The sequence below is a fragment of the Gouania willdenowi genome, chromosome 5 (genome assembly GCF_900634775.1).
Source record: "Gouania willdenowi chromosome 5, fGouWil2.1, whole genome shotgun sequence".
NCBI classification, from domain to species: Eukaryota; Metazoa; Chordata; class Actinopteri; order Blenniiformes; family Gobiesocidae; genus Gouania; species Gouania willdenowi.
In genome coordinates this window covers 35,280,371-35,295,693 of record NC_041048.1, presented here as the reverse complement: position 1 = coordinate 35,295,693, position 15,323 = coordinate 35,280,371, and the positions used below count along the sequence as shown (strand labels likewise).

At 37.1% G+C, this 15,323-nt stretch overlaps 1 protein-coding gene across 1 annotated transcript in view; it reads right to left on the bottom strand.

The window, feature by feature from the left end:
* Positions 1-15,323, bottom strand: part of slc25a26 (solute carrier family 25 member 26) — a 79,335-nt gene that overhangs the window by 48,927 nt on the left and 15,085 nt on the right. The window contains exons 4-5 of the mRNA XM_028446973.1: positions 10,488-10,592; positions 8,909-8,956 (exon numbers count right to left, since the gene is read on the bottom strand). Coding sequence (XP_028302774.1) covers positions 8,909-8,956; positions 10,488-10,592 — 153 coding nt within the window. The remainder of the gene's footprint in view (positions 1-8,908; positions 8,957-10,487; positions 10,593-15,323) is intronic.

Genomic DNA, 15,323 nt, shown 5'->3' with positions numbered 1-15,323 from the left:
CAGCAAACTGCCAATATCTGGCAAAGAGGAGATTTGGTGCTTGGCAGAGGTTTCTACTCTGCAATCGCACTCTTTTCTCTTTAATTTCTCTGCTTTTTTTCCATACTTTTTAAAACAAGTTGTGGGAATATCTTAGCCTGTTTTTGGTCTACCTGAACCCAGGTTCTTAAACTGTTCCTGACAGGCAAACCCTCGAATGGAAGAAGCAGAAAGCAGATCTATTGGCTCACTTATCCCCCATGTCTTCCCCTCACAACACAAACAGTTAAAAATGGGCCACAGTTTAAAGCTTTTAAGACTGAATGCGTAGCACAAGTGGGGGGTGATATAAATGGAGAGTGGCTATATGTTTTAGTCAATTAAACCATCATCAGGCTGTCTGAGCGTACGCTGTCATCCTCACTTACACTTATCATTACACAGCTCTCCTGCCACCTCGTCACCAAATGACTATGTAATGACACATCTAGGGCTCATTACTCCAGCAGTTTAGATCAAATCTGAGATCATATCAAAGCTGTTTAGAGCAGCAAAAAAGAAAAGGCCCTGCAATAAAAGACACACCATGTGTCATAATGTGCCATAAAGCTGGATTTGGAAGGATGGTGGAGCACAGAGTGAGTGAAGAGAGAGCTGAGGTGGTCTCAGCGCTGATCTTACCACGCCATCTAGTGGCAGAGTCTACACTAGCACCAGCCAAAGAGGAGACGATCATAAAACAAAGACGCTGTCAGAAGATAATGGCACATAATTAGAGCTTTAATTAGACTTGGAAAATTACCCCATGGCTGCTTTCATACAATGAATACAAATTAATGTGTCAACAGTTTAATATGTGGGGCCTGCAACAAGCATCTGAGTGTCATGAACCAGATCGTGCTTGTGTTAATTAATAAACCTTTGCTGTTGTTTCACTTCTATAATAGACTTTTTACAAAGGTGGTTTCACCCAATAAATAATGAGTCTCACTTATTACTGCTGACTCATTAAAAGTATTTACTCAACTTTAAACCATATATAGTGTATTTGAGAAAGATTGATTTAGCTGTTGCCGCCTTGTGCGATGAATTCACATTTAATTTTTTCCACATTCCTTAGAGTAATGGTTCTCAACCTTTTCAGCCCGCGATCCCCAAAACACAGGTTGCAGAAACTGGGTACCCCCCATTGTGCATGAAGGTGGTTGAACACAGACATGAACATCGATTTTTCAGGCCCATCCATAAAGTCAGTAAAATTATGGTCCATTGTTCTATGAATCTGTGATAACCACCTTTATTTATTCATCTGAATAATACCCACTGTTATCCAGGAAGTTTGTTATTATTTGCTCCAGATAATATAGTCATCTTAAATATGTAAATCATTGTTCTAATCAGAGATAAAATGGGTTAAAAGTGACCAAAAATGGTGGAAAAGGTGGTGAAATGGGATTTTAAAAACCACAAAAATTGGAATTTAAAAATGTAGGGAAAATTTGTTCAAACTGGCAAATAATGGGAATGACAAATCGTGAATGTGGTTGAATTAAAAAAAAAAAAAAACATAAAATGTGGTGAAAAGGGCTTATAAGTGCCTGAAATGTCTTGAAAATGTGCAGTAGAGACATTGAAATTTGAAGGAAAAATGACAGAAATGGAAGTAATGTAGCAAAAATGCATTAAAAAGAGAAAAAATATGACAAGAAAAAGTGATGAAAATAGGTAAAACATAACAAGCTTGGTGTAGTTGCAAAAAATGGGCTCCAATTGTTAAAAAAATATTGTTAGTTTCTTGAAAGCATCTGGTCTTGCGACGCCAAATGGGGTCCTGACCCCAAAGTTGAGAACCCCTGCCTGAGAGCAGAGGTGTCAGGCTTTTTTTTAGTTCAGGGACCAAACATGGAGCAGTTTGATCTCAAGTGGGTCGCAGATTTTAGGCGGGAAAAAAAGTATGATAATCCCAGCATTAATGTAGCCTAGTTTGCACCTCCATGTATAAATAAAATATAAAGTTTGTAAGGTAATGATGATATCCAAGCAATAAGTGACAGATATCATTCCCTGCTGGATCTTCAATTAAATATCCTTGATTATGACCATTTTTTTTATTAAATTTAAAGATTTTCCATGGAATAATTTGCAGTAATTTGGGAAAATAGAGTTGTCCTGGAAGGGGGTGAGAGCAGCTGATCAGCTGTGTGCTGCGGTGCGCGCCTCGGCTGCTGCAGCTCATTACAATAAAACTCTGACAGACGTCAGACTGACTTTTAACTATTTTACACTGTGTACAATGTAAAGCCACAGTTTGATCCACTACAAGAGTAAATAACAAGTGAAACATTGATGGCAGATGATGATGATGACGACGACTAATACACGCTGATCATTTCTGAATGCAGGAATGTAAAAAGTTAATAAAATCAGGCTTTCCACACAAACAAATGTTAATATAGAATTTAACTGTGGCTCGGTTAGAAAAATGTGTCCAATCCTCACACTGCAATAATCTGATCAAATTAACCTGTTACATTGTTTATCAACGAAGGCGTTTCAAATTAAAAGTGAGCTTTATCATTTTCATGGATTTCAATGACATTTACAATCATTGGGAAAACTTCATGTTGCATGATTTCTAAACAGCCCCAGGCTCAGTCCGCCTCCTTTGCTTCAGAGAGCCTTCATTCATTGACTATGCACTTTTGGTTAATTTATGCGTGGTGGGCGTAACAGGAGCCTGGACTAGAGAATACGAGCAAAAGAGAAGCGCATAACTGCAGGTGCGTAAAAAAGCGCTAAGTCTAGACGGGAGAATAGAGCCCTTAATGCATAAAGAAGGACAGAAGAGCTTTAATTAGTAGGATGTATGAGTAACCTTATCTAGACAGAGCATCTTGGCCAAAAGAGGAGACGATGCACGAATAGTGACAAAAGCTGCAAGAAAATAAATTGCCTTCTTGACACGCGTCAAAGCCAATCCACAGCAAACATTCCTTCGCCATCCCATGCTCAGAGTCCCGCTGCCATGGTGGCTGTTTCATTTGCCGGTGTTAGTATGCACATGGGCCATGTGCCAAACTCCAAATGTATTCATTTATTCAGAGCCCTCGGAGAAATCACACTGTCTTGTTGTCCTTCTTTTTCTTTTCTCAGGCTGTCCAGATGGAATTTGCGTGAATAACATCAGTTTAGTGAGGCAGAAAATAAGTACAGGCTCGCACAGCAGAGGGATCCAGATTACGGCCTCACCTAGCTCGCCTCCAACAGAATAAATACAAGTGTCACCTTCATACACTTTGCTCTGCCTTTCTTATTTTCCTCATCAGTTCCACTGAAACTCATTCGTAGACTGAAGGTGTGTTTGCCCACCTAATATTTAGCATGTGTATACATATAAAACTACTGATCATGAAGAGCTAAAACAAACTCATTTTAGTTCAGGGGCCAAATACGGACAACTTTGATCTCAAGTGGGCGTCAGAGGTTGGGAATCAAAAAATGTAAACATAAGTGCTACTTTGCATTTCCATGTGTAAATGATATAAAAGCATGTATGTAGCGTATATAAGGTACAGACAATATTCAATCAATAGGTGACAGGTAGTGACAATATTGTTTTAATTTGGGGAAATTTGTCAAATAATTTGAGGATTGTGCAGAATTTTGGAAAAACAATTCAAGAGTAAAAATGACTTAGTTAGTTAGTTAGTTTATTTCTTCGGTCATTGTGAACATCCAGATCTAAGGTCATTCAAAGATCCCACACATTACACGACAGGAAAAAAAAAAAAAATGTATACATTAAGAATGTCAACCGCTAAATGATGCCTGACCGAAAGGGGTTTAAGCTGAAGTCTAGACTTATTTTGCCTAACCCCTTTTACAACTGAAACACTACTGTATGTCCAAAGATGACACAATTATACAGTTTCTCTCATACCAACGATGGTAACATGTAAGCACAAAACTTAAACTTCAACAATCAAAATTATATTAAGCATCCTCGATCAACTTCTTGTCTAATGTTTCATTCAAGTGTTCTATACTTCTCTATAATATTTAACTTGTACATTTTCTTAAATGCATGAATAGTTTTGGAGCCCTTAAGTTGTATAGGTAGACCGTTCCATAGATCAACTCCTTTGACTGATAAACACCTCCTCTTAGTATTACTCTTCGCCATGGGTTTTTGTAGCAGATCAGTTCCTCTGAGGTTATATCTTGATTCTCTAGTTTGAAACATCTTTTGTAAACAGTGAGGAAGCATGAGATTGTGAGCCTTGTACATCACAGCTGCTGTGTAGACATCAACAAGATCATGCAATTTTAAGATATTTAATCTAATAAAAAGTGGATTTGTTGGAGCAAGGTATTCTGAATTGCTTTCTTTTGTAATAAGAAGATGGGTTGTATATTAGTTTTATAGGTATTCCCCCATATTTCCACACAATAGCTAAGGTATGGAAGGATGAGGGAATTGTACAGTATATATAATGCATTTTGATTCACAGAGGTTTTTATTTTATACAGTATGGCAATAAGTTTGGAAATTTTTGTCTTTAGTGTATTTATGTGTGCTTTCCAATTTAATTTATTATCAATATTGATTCCCAAAAACTTTGTAACATACACCCTTTCAATTTCTACCTCCCCAATTTTGATTCGACATGGTTTGTTTACTTCCTTGTTTCCAAATACAATATATTTAGTTTTATGCAGATTTATGGAAAGTTTATTTACTTCAAACCACTTTTTAAGTATCTTAAGTTCAGTTCCCACTGTGTTCAAAAGCAGCTCAAGATCTTTTCCCGAACAATACAAACTGGTATCATCGGCAAATAGAATACATTGTAATTTGTTGAGGACTTCGCCGATTTCATTAATGTACATAATAAATAGTTTAGGTCCCAAAACGGAGCCCTGAGGAACTCCGTGGGTTATTTTTGCCTCCATTGAGTTGATATTATCAATATGTACATACTGATTTCGGTCACTTAGATAAATTTTTAGCCAATCATGTGCTAAGCCCCTGACACCATACCTTTCTAATTTATTTAAAAGCAATGAATGGTCTATTGTGTCAAAGGCCTTGCTAAGGTCAATAAAGACTCCAACAGCATACTCACTGTTCTCAATAGATGTTGATATATTTTCTACTAGTTCCGTAACTGCCATTGAAGTGGACCTATTGGATCTAAAACCATACTGATGTTCACTTAACAGGTTATGCTTGTCTACAAAGCTATCAAGTCGTTTCACAAATAGCTTTTCCAGTATTTTTGAAAACTGCGAGAGTATTGAGATCGGTCTGTAATTAGTAAACTGTTGCTTTTCTCCACTTTTAAAAATAGGTATTACTTTGGCAGTTTTCATTTTACTCGGAAAGATACCCATTGAGAAAGACTGATTACATATATACATGAAAGGAGAAACAATAAAATCAATGATATCTTTCACGAGGACCATATCTATATCAGATCCATCTGTTGATCTCTTAGTTTTGAAGGAATGTACAATTTCAATGATTTCGCTCTCACTAACACTTTTAATGAAAAGTGAGTTTAGATTATTTTTAATATTCATTTCTTCAAATTCAATGGCATTGCTTGGTGACACAATTTCATTGGCTAACTTCGGCCCAACACTGACAAAAAAAACTATTAAATGCATTAGCAATTTCCTTTTTTTCACTGATGATTGAATTATTCATTGTGAAGAAATTTGGATATTCTTCCTTTTTTCTTCCATTCCTGATAATGCCATTCAATACCTTCCAGGTACCCTGGATATCACTCTTGTTCTGCTCCAGCAATTTGTGATAGTATGCTTTTTTATTGTATCTTATTATTTGAGTTAACTTATTTTCATACATTTTATATCTTTCTTCAGTTTGTTTAGTCCTTTGCTTTAAATGTACTCTATAGAGTTTATTTTACAAGCCTTAGCTATGCCCTTGGTTAGCCATGGTTTATCCTGGCTGTTTTTGTTTTTAGTATAGTATTTCTTACAAGGACAGTGCTGGTCATACAATTGGATTAGGGTAAGTAGGAAGGCATTGTATGCCTTATCAGGGTCAGGAGTTGCATACACTTCTTCCCAAGTTTGGGCACATAAGTCCCCCTTGAGAGCAGCAATAGCTTCAGGTGTTCGATGTCTTACATATTTGAAATCATTTATTTTGGTTGTAATATTTTGCAATTGTTTAAAAATACTAAAAATAGGAAGATGGTCAGTGATATCATTGATAAGTACTCCAGCTGTAATTTGACTTGCTAATTGATTAGTAAATATATTATCTATTAACGTTGATGTGTCCGTGGTAATTCTGGTTGGCTTAACAATAAGGGGAAAAAGAGAGTTGCTATACATAGTATTAATGAAGTCTGTTGTTCTTAAATTTTTCTGAGGGTTCAGTAGATTGATATTAAACTTCCATCGTGTTACACAAGCATGGGAAAACTGGAAACCTCTGCAAATACTGGTGAGTTTCATTGAATTGGAACTCTACTTTAATAATTGTAAAGTTCTACGTCCAAATAAATCGGTTTTTTAAAGTGTATTATATTGCATGGATGCCAATATTTATGTTTGGATAGGACACAGTTAAAATAAAAATGTATCAAAATTGATCAAAAAGATTGACTTTAATAAATAATTCCCATGCAAAGTTTCTATTTTTTCTATATTGTCAAAATTTATGAGCTTAAGTTGCTGTGGAAATTTGCCAGATATTTTACACCCGTTTGCAAACCTACTGAGATATCCACAACTAAACTATTTAGTAATTTACACAATGATTCATGTTTTCTCAGTCATTTTTACTTTACCCCACGGGCCGGATTGGATGTTTAAAAGGGTTGGATTTGGGCCCCGGGCCTTGAGTTTGACACATGGGAACTAAAGCATCTTTAAAATTTCTTCATTTTGCAGGATTAATGCAGAGATGTATAGTAATGAAGTAAATGTACTTTGGGGTTTTTGTTTTTTTTTTTTTTTTTTCAATCAGCACTTTTACTTTTACTCATTTTAAAGTTAAAAAACATAGTTTTGCTTCATTACTTTTATTTTTGCTACCTCATTACTCGTTACAAAATGAAAAATATGAAAGCAATTAATCTGGAATGGGCATGTCCGAGAGCACGAAAACAACAACTTCTGGTTCTGGCGCTGATTGACGGCAACGCTGGGAATGAGATGGTATTTATAACAAATTTTACAAACTCATCAAAATGTCAGGGTTTTCCAGGAACAATGAACGCATCTCGGGAACACATTCATTTAAAAAACCGTAACTGCGCTAATATTTTCCGTATCGGAGAAATACTACCAATTTCTGAAAGCTAAAGAGTTGCTCTTTACAGACAATATCAATCAATATCTCAGACAGACACTGTGTTTGCTCAGGTATTTTTTTGTTTCTTTTGTCATACCACATCTATTTTATTTAGCTAAAGGTGAAATAAAGAGAACAAGGGGAGAACATTTATTGTCATTTTGCTTCTTTTTATCCATACTTTCAAAAACTTTACCTTACTTTTACTTTTGATGCTTAAGTCCATTAAAGGTGAACTGTTTTACTCAAGTCATTTTCTAATGGGTGACTTATCCAAACCAAAGATAGACCTTATGCCATGGAAGATTACATTGAATTTTGGAGGGAATCCAGATCAATATATAATATATATATATATATATATATATATAATTTCTGGATTGCTTCAAAATCAAAAAATCCTTATCATTGGTGAAAATGAAAAACATTCTTATCTCGTTTCATACAGTAATTGACTGACGTTTATGAAATTTGGCTCAGTTATGTCGAGTCAGTTCCTCAATTACCACACCAAGTTTAATCCAGATCACATCTGGATTGTGCATTTTATCGTGACTTTTCAAAAGAATAGAGGCTCCCATACATTATTGATGTACTGTATGGTTATTAACGAGGATCACATCTAAATAACTGCCAATAACTGACAAAGAGGAAAGTTGGTGCTTTGTGGAGGTTTGAGCTCTGAAATTCATTAGTTGACTGAAGGTGAGCTCGTCTGCTTAATATTTAGCGTGTATATGAATCTACTGATCGTGAAGAGCTAAAGCATCTTCATCATTAAAAATGTCTTTTTTTATCTAAAAAGTGAGCAACTCTCAAAAGATAGCAAACTGGAGCTCATGTTTATGTTTAGCAGCACATATATCTGCACTGAAGAATCAGTGGAACATCAACAGTGCATATTGGACATGTAACAGATGCTGTGTGACGAGAGGCAGCAGAAAATAAGTCAATATTATCAATTTCAGAAAATGATCAATAAAAAGCCTTTAGTGGAAAGACTTGATTTTAACTTCACTTGGTTTATTTGTTAATTTTTTGATGTACCTGTATTTCCCCCAAAGGTTGTCGTTATCCATTACTGATGCCAACATCACCCTAAACATACTGACAAAGTGACATTTCTAGTGTTTTCAGAGATTGAAAGTTGGGCCAAAACAATGGCAGATTTTGATATGTGTGGTTTCCACGGAAACACCTGAATCCGGCAAAATTGTATGTGTCGCGGAGTGACGTCATATTACTTGGAGCTCCATAAACAAACCAGAACAGAAAAGACATCAAACAAATGACTATCTTCTTTGTCTGATGAATGAAACACAAGAAATGCCAGTAACATGAAGTCTACTTTTGATTTATTGATCGATGAGCCCTACACTATGTCTTTATCTGTATTATAAAATAAATGTTAATTGTCCCCAGCAGCTTTCATTCTCTACGCTAAATAGCCATTTGTGCTGTGAGCTGATTTCTCAGATCCATTTAATAAACATACTGCAGTGACCAAAGGCAAATGTACTGTAACTACTTGAAATGACAAAGAGCTGTATGTAAAGTTAGGGAGTTAAAGAGAAAGAATGAATGAATGAAACCTACCTCTCTAAGAACTGTGCTGCCATATCCTCTGTACAGGCCTCGGACGCCCTGATCACAGAAAACACCACACGTTAATCAGGAACAATATTGATTTTCATTTATAGTAAAAAAAAAAATAAAAATAAATACAAACAGAAAGTAACTGAATCAAAGACACATTGATCAAAAGAATTTACATTGAGGTCAAGATAAAAGAAAAATGATCGTTTGCTACTTTTTCATCCAGTACGCACTAACAGCAGGAGAACTGTTTTCTATTATATACATATATTACATTTCATACAGCGCAAATGAACAGCTTCACTCTAAAAAAAAAATGTCTGGACTGAATAATGTCTCGATCAGCCCACAGACCACATGTGGCCCCTGGTCTAATTTTGTGCAGCCTCCAACATAGACGTACAATATGACAAAAATACACAAAAAAAACATAAGAAATTACTAAAAATATCAAAAAAAAAAAAGGACAAGCAAAATAAAAAAAAAACACAAAACGCTAGAAAACACAAAGATTTCAAATACATGCATAACAATAGAAATACAAATTTTTTTTTGCTCAGATTGGTCATTAATCTAAATGCTCACTTTAATACTGATAATGTGGCCCTCGGATCAGACGGTCATTATTTGTGGCCCCCGCTTTCTTAAAAGTTGCCCCTCTCTGATCTAGAGAATGCAGTAAAATTTGTCCAATGATATAATTAACCAATAAAATAACGGGCTTTGTTTCCTTGATCGCATCATATTCGTAGACACCTACACCATTCACATGTGGCCCTTAATTTAATTTTGTGTTGCCCCCAAAATAAATACAAATTAAATTCAACAACACACAAAATGACAACAAACACACAAAACTAGAAAAGCACACGGAGAGAGTTTATATGTCATGCCTCGATGAAGCCTGTTTCGTTTGCTGACGTCCGTGTGTGTGTGTGTGTGTGTGTGTGTGTGTGTGTGTGTGTGTGTGTGTGTGTGTGTGTGTGTGTGTGTGTGTGTGTGTGTGTAATAAGTCCGTGTGAATCTGCTCACGTTTATGCCTTCGTGTACATCCACTCTTTTCATTATATCCATGTCTTTTAAGGCATTGATTAAATAAATATTGGCTGTAGGTGATTAAAGAGTACAGCACGCACTTCCCTACCTCTACTACATTACCCATAAGCCATTGTGCATTACCCATAAGCCACCATGCTTAAAGGAGCAGGCACATCCACGCTTAATGTGATTTCTACGAGTGGTATTTTATCATTTTTAGTAATCAGAACATCACCAACATTTAATCACCTGTTCCTTGTCCCATTATCCGTTCATAACTTTTCAAGTTATCTTGCTAACAGACAGACAGGCAGGCAGACAGACAGACAGACAGACAGACAGACAGACAGACAGACAGACAGACAGACAGACAGACAAACGCAGGGTAAAACATAACCATCCGCTCTGCACTTCGCGCTTGGAGGAGGTAACTATAGCAAAAATACACAAAAGGACTTCAAAAACCATGAAAACTTTGCATACTTTGTTAAAGCAGTTTTGTGAAAGTCAATACTCCTGACTGGAGAACAAGTCTTCTTACCTCTTCTCTGAGTGTAGCCAGCAGCACGCTGCGAGTGCTGGATGAAGGAGACGCTTGAGTTCTCTGTTTGATGACCTCTGTGGGCACTCGGATCAAACATGCCACCTGTGAGAAGAAGAAGCTTCATTTTAGCTTAAAAAAAAAAGAAGCAAACTAAAGTCCTTGTCTCAATCCTACATTTGCAGTCATCGTATCAAATCATCCAGGGATACAGCGTGTTCACTTTAGGATGTGTATGATTGAAGTGGATTCTACAAATTAACAGAATGACTCTATGACTCAGAAACTGCATAACATTTCACTCTTTTTGTGTTTTTGCTGTCATTTTAATTGCTCTTATTTTGATATGTTTTTAGAGTTATTTGGGGTATTTCTGTTGTTTTGAGAATATTAGTTTTCCTTTTGTGCATTTTTCAGTGATTTTGTGTATTATAGGGGTTATTTTGTGTGTTTTTGGAGTCAATGATGTGTATTTTTCTGTCATTAAGAATGTTTTTGGTTATTTTGTGTGTATTTGGAGTCATTTTTGTGTGCTTTTTGTTGTCCTCTTGGGTTTTTGGTGTAATTTTTGTTGCCCTTTTGTATATTTTCTGTCATTTGGTGAGTTCTTGGTGTCATTTTGTATTAACAGTATTTTCTCTTTCAATTTGTATTTGGGGTATTTCTGTTGTTTTGAGAATATTAATTGTCCTTTTGTGTATTTTTCAGTCATTTTGTGTATTTTTGGAGTCAATTATGTGCATTTTTCTGTCATTTAGTATGTTTTGGGCTATTTTGTATGCTTTTTGTTGTCGTCTTGGGTTTTCTGTGTCATTTTTGTTGTGCTTTAGTGTATTCTTCTGCCATTTAATGAGTTTTTTGTGCTATTGTTTTAAAACGTTTCTTTTATGTTGTGTTTTTGCTTTGATTTTATGTGTTTTTGGAGTCATATTGTGTTGTTTTGTGGGCCTTTAGTGTATTTTTGTAATTTTGTCTGTATTGCTCTGTAGCTATTGGATAACATGTGAAGCTGGCTGAACAATGCCTGCCTTACTAAATATGTATTTAAGATCATTAAAGATGACCAAGAGAAAGGCCTTTTTTTTTTTTTACAGTTTGCCTGTAAAAGGTCATATCAGTGTCCAAAAAGCAAGCTATAGTCACACACATAATACGCACATGCAAACCCTGCTGGTGTTCCAACCCATCCACCATGAGTCTAAAAAAGGAGGATGGGCATGAATATTTATGCTGCATAAATAAAGCCAGGCAGGTATGCAGGCAGGGGGGCGGGCACAGCTGCCCACCTGGCGACTTGATTTCCCTGCATCAGAGTGGAAATCGCGGCAGCGAACGGAGAGCAATCACACAGAGCGGTTGGTGAGCCTCCGCCTCCTGCTGCGCCTCCCCCCTTCACTCACACAGATGTCAGTGTGCTAGTGCCACTGTCATCACTGTGATGCTGAGCGGCCGGGAAAGCAAAGAGACAGAAGATAGAAGAGGATGGAGCCAATGCAGGAGAAAAGAAATGCATCCCTTTCCCTGTTCTGCTTACAATGCTAATTTAGCATTTGTTCTCCTTAGCTAGGAGGGGGTAGAAAGTGTTCCAACATGTCTGATGGCCTGTTGCTGTCTCACCAGCTCTCATTCAATATCACACCCTAGATATTATAATATCAAACCATCAAACAGGGGAAAACTTTCTTTCTTTACTAATTGTGATGCACATAATATTACGTAATCAACTGATTTTTACACACAATTTGATAGATTTGGTTAAATTTAACAAAGAAACAGAAGTAGACATTGTACAAAATAGGACCTAATAGCACCAGTGGGAGAAAATGGCAACATGAAATAACTATGCATATTGTTGACTTTAGGTCCATAGTGCAGTGACTTTTATCACAGCAAGGGCCACAAAAATGTGATTGTCTGAGGCGACAGGTCACATTTTCTAAATTTTCTAAGCATTAATACTCTTTTTTTTCCTTTATTTAACCAGAAAGGTTATTAAGAACAAGGGTTGAGGGACTTGCTCAAGGTCCCACAGTGGATTTGAACAAGCGACCCTACGATCTGCTTCCTTAACCATTAGGCCATTTCTAGTCAAAAACAAATGATTTATGTGTTTTTGTTCTTGTTTTGTATGTTGTTCACTCATTTTGTGTGTTCTGTATGTTTTGTTTTTGTTGTCCTGTGCATTTTTAGGATCTTTTTGTGTATTTATGGATGCATTGTTTTGTGTGTTTTTTGTTGTCCTTTTGTGCAGTATTGGAGCCATTTTAGGTATTTTTGTTGTCATTTTGCTGTAATTTTTCTTAAATTCTGTCATTTCTGTTGTTTTGTGTGTTTCTATTGTCATTTTGTGTGTTTTTGACACTTTTTTTTGGCCATTTTCATTTATTTTTGGTTTTCATTTTGAGTATTGTCATACATTTTTGTGTTTTTACTGTATTTTACAACACTCCAACTTCATTCAGCAGACACTTTTAACTAAAGCGCTGTACAACGCTAGCAGTTAGAATTAAGGGACTTGCTCAACATCCCACAGTGGTGGATTCAAACCGGAGACCTTCCAATTACAAACCCACCACTGCTCACAGTCCAGTTTGAGAGGACTGAAGAGGAGGGTAGGGTACCTAACCATTATTGCAAATCCATTCTTCTTGTCCTTGTCAAAAGTAGAATTAAAAAAAGACAAATATACCATCTTCAATAAGCTTCTATTAAGAATTTGTGGTGCAACACTACCACCAAGTGGAGATACCAGTGAGCCAAATGACTACCGAGCTGACTGTATCAGCATCTGAGCTCTCATTTGTTCTCCTCTTTGGTCAAGTTACCGCTGATAATACAACATACATAATGTGTACTCCCTACGCGGCCCAGCAAAGGAACAAAAAAAGGCGGCTAAATGGAAAGAAAGTGGCTATGACAAGCAATTACTGATGTAATTGGATGGGAGGCTTGGAGTTAAAACAACCTTTCCGCTGCTGTCACTGCAGCGGGGATGGCGGAATGAGACGGAGATTATACCAAATAAATTAGAGACAGTGTTTATTTGAGAGTAATTTGCACCGAGAGCAGTGGGGAAAGAATGCAGGGAGGATAACAGATCTAATGTGGAGTCTCTGAAGCACTTTCACATTTACTGCAGAGGATGGAGAGACTATCAGGGAACGGTGAGAGATGAGTGGAGATCGAAGAGAGAGGAAGAGAGAAAAAAAGAAAGAGCGAGAGAGAGAAAGAAAAAGAAAGAAAGAAAGAAAAGACAAGAAAGAAAGAAAGAAAGAAAGAAAGAAAGAAAGGGACACAGGAAAAGAGAGAAAAGACAAGAAGGAAATAAAGAAAAAAAAGAGGAAAAGAGAAGAAAATAAGAAAGAAAGAAAGAAAGAACAGACATCTGCTTCTTGTCCTTCATCCTCCACCCTTTCCTCTGGCTATAGTAAACGTATTAAAAACCATTGGCTTCCAACTTCCTGCATTCATTTATCTTTATTTACGAGCTCTTGGAATCATGTAGCAGCTTTCATTAGGACGAGGCCTGTCTGTGATTGAAGCCCTTCACATTCCTCGTCAACTACTCAAAGTAAAACAGCCGCCATTTCATTCCTGGCACTTGGTCATCGAACAATAACAAGGTAAAAAAGACACGGCGCTCAATCACAAGAAGAAATGGGATATTAACAGAGACTCACGGCGCATAATCGGCAAAGTCACTTAATCAATCCACAGACGGAGTCATTACATTCCTCTTCCCTCTTCATCCCTTTGTCCCAATCCCTCTTTAAGTACGCCTGGACATAAGGGCACAGTGGTCAATGTGCATCAGGGCCATTTGGCAGCACAACATCCAGTTTGAAACAAACAGCTGTTATGTCATTTAGTTGGTTTCATGTATCAGATGATTGTAATTCAAAGAACCAACTAACAGGTCACATTTGGCTGAGAGAAACCTGGCAAACAAACGGATGAAGACGAACAAAAAAAGGGGAATAAAAAGATCATGTAGAAACGGGGGAAGAGATGAGGGAAATTCACACCTCCAAGTCTGAAATAACAGCCAATAAATCACAGCGTGTGTTGCCACTTGAAGGTCGATGCATGGATTAATCCTTGATGCCAAGAAAAGTGGCTGCCAGTTTGGTAAAATTAAAAAAAAACCTGCTCCCTTGTGCTTATTTCCCCCCCACTGTCCTCCTTACTCGTCATGTCACACTATATTTTCCAGTACTTCCTCCCTCCAACGTGTGGCGGTGAGGGCTGGGGAGGAAAGACGGCATAGTGGTGGTGGTGGTGGTGGCGGTAGGGAGGGGGGGGGGAACCCACCGCCTGGCCTTGACAAATGAGCTTTCAGGGCAAACGTCGAGCGAATGGGAATGAAGATAAATCTGATCTAATGGCTGGATAACAGCCTGCTAGAGCCTGACAGACAAATGCAGTTGCACAAACATAGAGATGCTCGTGGCTGGCAGGACGTGGGGTGGCAGTTTGGGGATTTCTTGCATTCTCCCCCCCATCGCCCATCTTTTCTTTGCAGAACTCCTGACTCTCTCTATCCTGCTTTTGCTCATCTGTGTCAAGCCCGATGTGCCGTCGCTCCAATACAGAAACATTAATTACAACAGTGTTTTTCAATCAGTGTAACCTTAGTTCTTTGGTTATTCCGTTTTAAAACCAAACCAAAATAAGAAAGTGTGGTTAATTTGTTTAAGTGACTTTAAAACGAAACACTAATACAGAAAAATCAAAAACCAGACAAGCAGCGTTTTTCTGTTTTGAAATGAATCTTGTTCCGTTTGTGATATTTGGATACTTACAGGGAAACTATGGATGAGAGCTTCATGTTTTAAT